This window comes from Myxocyprinus asiaticus, chromosome 22 (assembly GCF_019703515.2).
Source record: "Myxocyprinus asiaticus isolate MX2 ecotype Aquarium Trade chromosome 22, UBuf_Myxa_2, whole genome shotgun sequence".
Taxonomy (NCBI): domain Eukaryota; kingdom Metazoa; phylum Chordata; class Actinopteri; order Cypriniformes; family Catostomidae; genus Myxocyprinus; species Myxocyprinus asiaticus.
Window position 1 is genome coordinate 8,669,552 of NC_059365.1, and position 10,760 is coordinate 8,680,311.

The window sequence follows — 10,760 nt, forward strand, 5'->3', positions numbered from 1 at the left end:
ATTTTGCTTTATAAATGGAGCTCTACTGTACACAATCCATCTTAAAATACAGTACTGTATATGCATTGTAGATGTCACAGACTCATAAGAGTTGCAATTCCCTCCTTAAAGGCACAGTGATCCCAATATATGAACATAAACAAGTACACCTTAGCATACTACAACACAAAGGTACTAGTCAATGGTGGCAATACTACAAACAACAAGAAGGAAAACAATGCTCTGTTACCGTAACGATCAAGATGAGTGTACATTACTGAGCTTATTAAACATATTATACTTAAAAACAATGTCTGTTGCTCTTCATCTCCAAATGCAAATAATTTGTCAGATTATATAGCCAGTCTAATATTCAGTTTGTCTATGGAAATAAATAATCTGAGAATCACAAATTACAGTATCAGAATCAGAATATGTAACAGCCAAACACAATACTTGGTCAAAACAATGTAGTCACTCAACTTGGTCAAAGCAATGCAAAGGTCAAAGCAACTTAATGTCACCAAAATACATGTCTGTTCAAACAGGGCCTGATCCTACTAATCATCTAATGGAAACAAACAGTTTTTTGCTCCTTAGATCACCAACACACAATAATATCAACAGTGACACAACAGAAGCAATTCACTTATCAGATATGGCTCTCTTCTGTTTCAACTCAAGTCAAGAGACCCTTCGGCATCTTAGATTAATCTCTTTTTATACCTGAGAAAGTAAGACCTTTAGAAATCAGAACCATAAAGCAGAAAGAGGAAGAGAGAGATAATTCTATTATAGATTTTTTTTTTTTTTTTTTATCAATATCATTGATTAAAAAAATCTATAGGACACTTAATTTACAAAACTGTCTGTAAGAGCATTCAGGGCCTTTTATTTGCGAAGCAACTTTAACGATCAACAAAACATGATAACACTTCTCTAAACAGAAACAAAAAGGCAGAAAAAAAGAAAAGACTCTTTCAAATTAGAACGGATTTTAATACCTTGACCTCAACATGATTGCACAATGAAATTAACCAATATACAGATTTCTCATGACTGATATAAAATTGTATTTATTTTATCCCTCAAGATACATTCTATTTTAAACAATCATTAACTTAGTATTTTAAATAAAGACTGAACGAAATTAAGCTTTTTCCTTTAAAAAAACAAACAAACAAAAAAAAAAGCTCTCTCCGTAATATTAACTTGAACTTACAAACAAAATAAAGATTTCAAGCTAATATTATTTAGCATAATAATATTGCACATGGAATGTGATATGATTCTGACCACATCTGTAGCCTTTTCATAAGGCGAGTTACAAGGTCTCAAATTTCTGTTGATAACACAAACCTCTCAGCAAATCCAATAAATTACCAAGTGTATTAGCGCCAGTTAGTACTAAATTCCCTTGGTACATTTATACTATCCAGAATCATATCAGGTTAATGCACACTTATTTGGTTGCATAATGTTAATAAGAAACCTTTTTACAAGTTGCTCTGGGATATAAGAATAAGCAAACTGTTAGACTTGATACGCTATGAGGCCTTACCTCATGCAACATGACAGTGAAATTTACATCACCATCATCTTTATGCCTCTGCCAGTTAGGCCATAAGTAGAAATCAAAATGTAACTCAGGTCAGAACAGAATTTTAGACCATTATAGCATTCAAAATGTTCCTTGAAATTGTTAAATAGTACCAGTAGTCTTTAAATAATCCTGCATAGAAAAGTAAATTAATTATGAAGTTAAACTACGAATTGACAGGTGTTTTCAATGGGTTTTTTTTTTTCTTCTTTTTTTTTTCATATTTTATTTTTTCTTGATGAGACAGTTGAATTTAATTGTTGACTGTTGTAATTTACACAACTGCCCCACAAATACAAATAATGTTGACTTACAAAATAAATCCAGATACGCTTACATGGCAAGCAGCTGTTTAGTTTCTCTTGAGTTCATCAATGTCCTGTCATGTGCCATACCCAAACACTTCAAGAAGAATCACATGTCAGTAGAACAATATCTAATGGCTCTTTACATTTAATTGGAATAATCCAAAATGTATGGATATTGGCTGCCAGTACCTTCAGATATTATCAAATCCATGAGTTTCAAGGCCCCCAAAAGTGGCAAAATATAATCCAAGAGCAGGGAGTCTGGGGTATTCCACCACTTTCAAGCAAGAGCCAACTTCCAATTCTTCTTCTCCATTTGATTTTGTCATCCCATGATCCCTAAAAATACTTCCAACCAAAAACAACGAAGAGGGGGGTTCAATACGAAGTACACTCAATACTGTTTCATGACCCAATCATTTGGTAAAAACAAAGTTCAGTGGAATCTGATGGAACCCATATCAATAGCAGCAAACTACAACTGTTTGTAACAATATATCCTCATAAACTGACTCATGTCATCTTAATTTTTAATGGCATCACAACGTGAAAAAAAAAAAATAAAATGTTATGTAATTTTAACACAGCCACCGATTTTAAGGGAGTTATGTTTTGTGTAATGAAATGTGTCCGTTATTCCATTGGTCATTAAGATTGGTCATAAGGCACTTTTGTCATTAAGGGGCGGATGAAAATGATGTTCTAGAATTTACTGTGAGCTGTCTGTTCCTCTAGTACTTGAAGGTAGTCTGGGGTCCCCATTTTTGCCTTTAGTTCATAATAATCACTTTTACGCTGCTCAATCACTATCTTACTGTGATTGCCCCCTATCAGTGATTTTTTAATTTTTTTGTCATGTGGTTTCTCGGGGTAACGGATCTCAAAGCCACTCACCCCTATACTGTTGAAATCCTTTTTGCTCTCCAAGTAGTTGTGGAGGAACATGTTGTCTCGTCCCGGTAAGAACTCGTCTAGCTCATCAATGGTGCTTAATCTCTTCCTAGGGTCCAGGGGTAGAGAGTCCTTGTCTTTGTCAGCACTGTTGCGTAACATCATTTTCTGTCTCTCAGAGTCTATAAACTTGAAACCAGGCTCTGAGTCTCTTATTCCACAGGTGTGAGCTTTGCTCATGTGCTCGATGGTCTGCGGAATGAAGGTCTCTCCTCCCAGGTCATCCTTCTTGTTTGATTTGTGATTGTGCCTCCTAATCTGGAGAGGCATGGAGCCACACTCCTGGTTGCCAAGTCCCTCCTGTCTCCCTGCCGGCTTTTTGTTGCGTCTCAACACAAAGACCAGCAGGCAGAAGGCCACAAAGACAGTGAGGATCAGAACCACCAGTATGCTCAAGATCATAATAGACAATGGTACAGGGCCACTGGGAGGCGCCTTGCCAACTCCAGCAGGGGACAGTGATGTGAGAATGGGGGTAGCACTAGTCAGGATAAAAGGAGGCCTGGCTATGAGCTTAGGGCACATGATCTCATTTTTCAGCTCTTTCAGCTCAATATTGGAGAACTGCACTGGAGATGCACACTTGACCCCTTTGGCAGCGACCCCTTCATTCAGTTTTTCAAGCCACAGTTTCAAAGCCACTAAATCGCAGGAGCATTCCCAAGGGTTGCCATCCAGGTCTATTTGAGTGAGCGATTTCAGCTGGTCTAGGACGCCACTCACAGGCAGAGTCATGAAGTGGTTGTTCTTTAGATTTAATCTGGCAAGAGGAACACCTGCAAAGATATATGCAGGAAGGCTTCTGAGCACATTGTTATTCAGGTATAAGAGCTGCAAATTTGGCATAGTGTCAAATGTTCCTGCTAACACCTCCTTTATGGCGTTGTACTCCAAATAGAGATATTGGAGGTTACTAAGCCCAAGAAACATTTCAGGGTGCAGCTGCTCCAGCTGATTTCCATTAAGGTATAACCTACGGAGGTTGGTCAGGTTTGCAAACACACCTTTTTGGACTGTGAATATTTGATTGCTGCCCAAATGTAATAAATCTAAACCCTCAAAACCTTGGAAGTTGGTGGGTCTGATATATCTGATGTAATTACCACTAAGGTGCAGTTTCTTGGCATTTGGCGGTTTAGGTATGAGATCCGCTAGACTCTGAATATTTCTTTCTTGACAGCTGACACTAATGCCAAAGTCTGAAGGGTGAGCTTTGCATGTGCAAGGCTGAGGACAGGAGAGGGGAGGGATTCGAGTTTGGTAGGACACAATTAGACCATTTTTACCAGCTGGAATACCAGCAACAATCCCATTTCCATATATTTTGGAGGGACTGGTGGTTTTGGGTGCTTTGGTAACTGAAGGTGCTATGGTTGAAGGTGATACATTAGACATGTTTAGCCCACCCTCAGGCTGGGAAGGGGGCATCCGTACGTCGAAGTCACTGCCTGTCCCCATAGGGCACAGTTCCTGTTTATTGGTCTCCTTTAAGAGTCGGCCATACAAGTCACTGGGGGTCTCACATATAGCCTCCCCAATGAAAATGTTATAGGGCATATTCTCCAACCAGGCTTTCAAAGGTAACAAATCACAAGTGCAATTCCATGGGTTGTCATCCAACTGCAATTCCACTATCCTCCCAATGTGCTCCAAAACTCCAAGATAAGGAAGCTTCTGTATCCTATTCCCTCGTATGTCCAAGTGAGTTAGGGAGGCGAATCGAAAAATGTTCTCAGGTAGGCTTTGAATAAGATTGTCATTTAAAATTAGAACCTTGAGTTTATGTAATTTGTTGAAGGCTCCTTTCTCAATAAACTTTATTAAATTGTAGTCAGCCTGTAGGTATTCCAAATTCTCGATCCCCCGAAATGTGTCAGCACGGAGCTCTTTTAATTCATTGTTATTTAAGTGCAACTGTTTTAATGCACTAAGCCCCATGAAGGCCCCTCCCTCAATGTTTTGGAGTTTGTTATTCCCCAGCTGGAGTGAGACTGCATGTGTGAAATTCAGAAAGGTGTTGGGGTAAAGGATGTACAAAAGGTTGTTCTGGAAATTCAAATGGTAGAGGCTGGATACTGGTGGCTGCAGCTGTGTAGGTCGGTACACAGTTATTTTCTCACAGTTCACATAGAGGACATTCTCGATGGACATGCAGGAGCAAGCGCTGCAGCTCTCAGCTCTGAGGTCTGAATCCGAGTCAGAAAATGAACTGGATATGAACAAGGCCAACAGAACAAGCAGCAGCATTTTGCCTTTTTAAAATCCCCCAGTAAACCATTTAGTAACCTTAGAAGGGGAAAAAAAACAAACAAACAATCAATCAGAACACATGCTGGTTTCCATTGGAGTCACACAGCAATATTCCAAGATCTTACAGCAAGGATGTTTGATAACCCTGGCACACAGTGAACTTGGAACAACCTGCCATTTGCCTGTAGTCGCTCTGACCCAGCTATAATATTTAATTCCATATGGAAATAAATAAATACATAAATAAATAAGTAAATATAAAATCCATCTGGTTAACAATCACCACAACTGTGATAACTACATTTTTAAATACACTGACGTAGTGTGACTAACACCGCATTGAGTGTATGCATCAGCGTATTTCTTGTGTTTCACTAAATAGAGGTAAGAAAAAAAAAGAATATATATATATATATCTTTCCCTCGTATATGCAAGAAAATACAGTATTATCACCCTCACAAAATCATTATTTAGAATTAGAATGCAAAAGCGAGAATATTGTTCGCGTTTCCCTGTTGATTCTCAAGCTTTGCCTACAACTGACTGAATGCAGAAATAATTTAAGACTCACCGGAAATGTTAATATTTCCTTCTTTTCAGATGACACCGGACCTTGGGATCGCCAAGAGAGGGACTATACCCATTAAGTCAGGTTCAAATTTCAGTCTCAGTCACTCTCCGTGTCAGGCTCCACTTGTACAAAACATATATTGGGTCATAAAATCCCAAGGTTAATGAGCTCTTTTGAGGCATCTCAAAATTGTCGATGCGCTGAAGAATAAATTCGTTGGGCAAAACCGAAGTGAAAATGATGAAATAGCAAGTGGTGGATTTGGATGCAAAACAAGTCCTGCATTCTCCCGTTAAAGGAAGCGGGGTTGAAAGAGTGTAAATGATTCCGCTTTATCATCAGTTTAAAACGTATTTTCAACGCTGGAGCTGTACACTTCACTCAACAGTTCGGTGGATAAAAATGATTCGGGTCGTAATAAAGTAATAAATTAGTAACAATTCATCGCGCGTCGGCACTCTCCGGATATACGGAAAACCAGAAATCGACTCCAGTTGATTCCTGCCGTTTCTTAAGATTATGCAAGTTGCGAGATGTGAGGGGGTAAAAAGAACTACGTGTCTGATGTCAGAAAAGGGGTTCTGGCCACCGAACTGACAAGGAAATGAATAATTCAGCTAAATAAAATGCGCTCAAAAAGCGATGCCAACCTCCACATCGTCGTGTGAAACTCTGACTGAAAATAAGTGTTGGTGGTGCAGTCCCCGTCTTAAAATGATACCTGGATGAGTCTTGTAAAGCAACTATTCCACCTCGTCTTCTTGTAAGTATGTTGGTTTTGCTGCTGCATTGAGCTTCCCACACGGTGAAGCGGGAGGAGAGAAAATGCAGAGATGCAGAGAGAGAGAGAGAGAGAGAGAGAGAGAGAGAGAGAGAGAGAGAGAGAGAGAGAGAGAGAGAGAGAGAGAGAGAGAGAGCGAGCGAGCGAGCGAGCGAGCGGGCGGGGGGGGGTATGTAACAGTGTGAGAATATTAAAGAACAAAATTCAACTTCAGACTCCCCTAAACACTCGCTTGTGACAATTATAAAGCGCTCTGCTCTGGTGTATTTCGTTGAGGAGATCTCTAGAAAGGGTGACGCGCAATCTTTAGTTGGATCGAGGCCAGTTTTGTCGCTGCACCAAACAATTTTTCTGACAGCAGCGCGATAGGTTTTTTATTTGTATTTATTCTTTATGTTTCGATTTCATGACTTTGTAATTATGTCCTGATCCACAAACAGAAACTGCGGCAAAAGTCCACCTTTCCACATTAGTTTGAGCTGTTGCACGGCGCAGCAGTAAATCATTATAGTCTGACAGATCGCCACGATCCTAATAACTTGAAGCTTCATTTGTGTACATGCATGTGTTTCATTGATTTTATGTCATGCCACTGAATTGGAATCGGTTAAAATGAGACTTTTAGATCATGGAGAGGTAAAAGGAAAATAGTGAGCAAGTCGACATAGACTGAGCATCCTTAGCTCTCACATCATTCAGGGTTCGATGTGTTAATGTTGAAACTCACCAAGAAAAATAAGATCAAACACGGCGCCCTCATCTGGCAGAAATAAGTGCGTTATAAGTGAGATTTCATTAAATGGATTCTATGTCAAGCTTAGATTTGTGTAGCCTAATATTTAATGATACATAGTGATACAGCCAGATCGTTCTGATATAGAAGAGACTTGTTGGGGCTAGTTGTCACACGCGGAAGGTGTCACAAAGGCTACAGTATCTCAGTAACAATAAGGTTTTGAGCCAAAAGTCCTGTACAATATATTGTATATAAGCTATATGTAGTAGTATATGCTGTATATATGATTTCTATTCTCTGCTATTAAAATTCCAATATTGTTATATGTTGGTAGTAGCTGTTGAGTAAATAAGTGGACATAATTAAACATGCATTCATGCAGACATCGGTCAACTATACAAATAATGAATACTTTAATAATTTTAAATGTTGGGTATTTTAAAAGATACTTATTTCACACATTATTTTTCAGGTTGGGCAGGTAATCACAGTTTTATTATTTTAAGTTGTGACTTGTATTTTATTGTATGTTGTAACTTATTAAATGTATTAAAACCCAACACGTCCTTTTTGTACATTAAATGTACAAAAAAAAAAAAACATTATTTTTTATTTTTTTTATTTTTTGGGGGGGGTTTGATATTTTTCTATTTTTCAATTTCTGTTGCTTCATTCATTGTTTTAATGTTTATATTATGATGAAAAGCCATTAAATAGATGCTAAGGGGGCATGTTGTCACAAAATGACAATGCATGTTAAATTAACTGTATATTATTTCCTGAGCAATAATGGTAAAACATAATAATAATAATAATAATAATAATAATAATAATAATTATATATATATATATATATATATATATATATATATATATATATATATATATATATAATTTATTTTTTCCCTAACCCCTTGAAAAATTTGAATGATTTGTTGCGAAACGCCACACTGCTTAACACAATGTACACTAATGTGTACTTCAGCACATTTTGCCTTTAGAAATCCTATATTACTGTGCATTTTCACATTGAGGATCAATGGGTTCATCCAAAAGCTGAAAAATTTTGCTTTCAGAGGCTTTATATGGAGTTAGGATGAAAATAAGGTGCATTTCAAACTGTTCTGAGACCAGTGCAGACAGACAGCACACTGGAGGTTAAGTCATTCACCAAATAGTGATTAAGGGAGCATCCTATATCTCTCTATGCAGCTAAGTGCATTCAATCCTAAAATCCAACCAAAAGTTCAGTTTCAGACTGCATTTGGACCACTCAACATGTTGGGCAGACATGGAACAAGGGTAATCAGTACATAGATTCAGAATGTATAATGCATAATTTTATTTTTAACATTAGCAGTCATTGGATGATGCTGGCCATTACTTTAAATAAGTATTAATTATGCTTATTTCTGATGCATGTCTGTAACATCTCAAAAACATGAATAACCAACACTCCTGGAAACATAATAAACAATTTGATTAAAAACCACAGGAATTTCAAGTGCTTTTTCCCCCATTTGTTTACTGCATAACAAGGGTGGGAAAAGAAGATTTTATATTGTCAGTGTATTTGACACTGTTGTTGGCACAGGGATAAAAAATAATATATATATTGCAATGTTCAACAGAGAGTAATGGCACAGTTTCAACAAAAACTGTGAATGAGTAATGAGATTTAATTTATCCAAAGGATACTGTTAGTGCATCTTCATTCCTCTGGTTGTTTACAAGCAAAAACTAGTGACAGTTCTCCATCAACCATCCTTCTGTTTTCCTCATCTCCCATTAAACCAAACAGAGAATGTCGCTTTCTTTCCACATGTTTTACAGCTTTCTTTTAACCCTTGCTCCTCGGTCCCGTCAATAATAGAGCAATCTAATAAAGTACATCCCTCCAGCTGGCAAACATTCTGATTGACAGGCAGTCTGTTGAAATAGGGTAATGAGATAGAAGAGATGACACTGTGGAATGCCGCCTGCAGCGGATGAGAGTGGTTTGGGGAATGTCTGCCGGGGATTACCGCAGAGAACTTTGGAGTCTGGTGGCAAAAATGGCTTTGAACTATCTACATATGTACACATGCCATGATTATAAGCTGTTTATCTTACTTGTAGTCTGAAAGGTTACTAAGCCTATAGGCACGGAAGGCGTTCACATTCATTAAGAGCTCTGAGTGTCGTTTGAGTGACAAGAATATTTCGATAGGAAAAAAATTATATTTGGAAGGACTTTATGGGGATTAACAGTGTAATATAAAGGGAGGCACGTTTTGATGCTGATGGAAGTTAACAGGCATATTTGTACTAGTGGTCGACCGATATGGGTTTTTTAATGGTCAATGCCGATATCCAGAGAGCAGGGTGGCTGATATGCCGATACAATGGCAATATAACACACAATTTAATATAGTAAATAACAAACATAATAATAGTAATAATAATACACTCTTATTTAGCACTATATTTACTCAATTTCACACAAAACAAACAAAAAAAAAAAATTATAATATTGTATTTTAAATGGTAGATAGCAGTTTCTTCAGATTTCTGTTTAATCATAAAATTTTAGTAATTTATTTGCACATGAAGAAATTGTTAATATACACAGTAGTCCAGCAACCATGGATGGCATGTCCACGTTAGCAATCACATAAAAATATAAAAATTAAAAAAATATAAAATCAAATCAGTTGTACATACAGTGCAGAGTGAATACGACATTTACTTATAACACACGTGACTTGCTTTACCTTGGGCTGCATCCAAAACGTAGGCAGCTGACTTGCTACATACAGTAGCTGCCTAATCAGTTAATGGCTTAACTGAAATCTGTTTTGAATGAATGGAACTCTTAAGGAAACTGGTCTCCGGACAGTTATAAAGTACCTTATTTTCATCCTACCTCCGTATACAGCCTCTGGAGGCAGCATTTTCCTGGTTTCGGACGCAACCTTGAAGTTGCACTCACGCGCTCGTGCGGATCCAGCGCAGGCCTCAATCTCCTGACAGTTTAAACAGCCTGGATCACCTGCTTGGATTGTGACCACTGACCGTCATGATTTGTGAATCAGAGGAACTTTTGATCCTGATCCTGAAGTTTTTCTGGCTGATAGAATACGCGCTTCAGAGGAAGATATTAGATGAGCGCTCGACGGGAAGAAAATGCTGGATTTTCATGAGGTTCATGAATGACATCTGTTTAAATTAGATATCTGCATATTTGCAAATGGTATATAATAAAAGTTTTATTGATATTTGCCTTTTATCATTAGAAAAGTTACAGGGAACTATTGAGGAGAGACTGTTAGAATATGTGTTTCAGAGGAAGATTTATGAGCTCTCCACAGGATGCTGGATCTGTTGAAGTTGTGTGAGGTTGGTTTATTACATTTGTTTAAATGAGATATGCACATATTTGCAGACGATATATGATATTAGTTTTATTGATATTTGCCTTTTTCTCATTAGACAAGACAGTTAAAAGTTACAGGGAACTGTTGAGGAGAGAGAGAACTATTATGAGGTCATGTGATCTATACCACTATTCTGTGCTGGTAGGCATTCATTTGTCTCTCAAAAG

The 10,760-nt window shown here is 37.6% G+C and overlaps 1 protein-coding gene across 2 annotated transcripts; it reads right to left on the minus strand.

The window, feature by feature from the left end:
* Positions 1-976: 976 nt before the first annotated feature.
* LOC127412689 (SLIT and NTRK-like protein 4) lies at positions 977-6,418 on the minus strand. 2 transcript variants are annotated; one of them, XM_051649262.1, is made up of 3 exons: positions 5,661-6,418; positions 2,782-5,124; positions 977-2,235 (listed from the first exon to the last, which is right to left on the minus strand). In XM_051649262.1, the coding sequence occupies exons 2-3, from the start codon at positions 5,083-5,085 to the stop codon at positions 2,227-2,229; spliced, it is 2,313 nt and encodes a 770-aa protein (XP_051505222.1). In that variant the 5' UTR covers positions 5,086-5,124; positions 5,661-6,418; the 3' UTR covers positions 977-2,226. The 2 variants fall into 2 exon arrangements, with proteins under 2 accessions (XP_051505222.1, XP_051505221.1); XM_051649261.1 differs by having other exon boundaries at positions 977-5,124.
* Between the last annotated feature and the right edge of the window lie 4,342 nt (positions 6,419-10,760).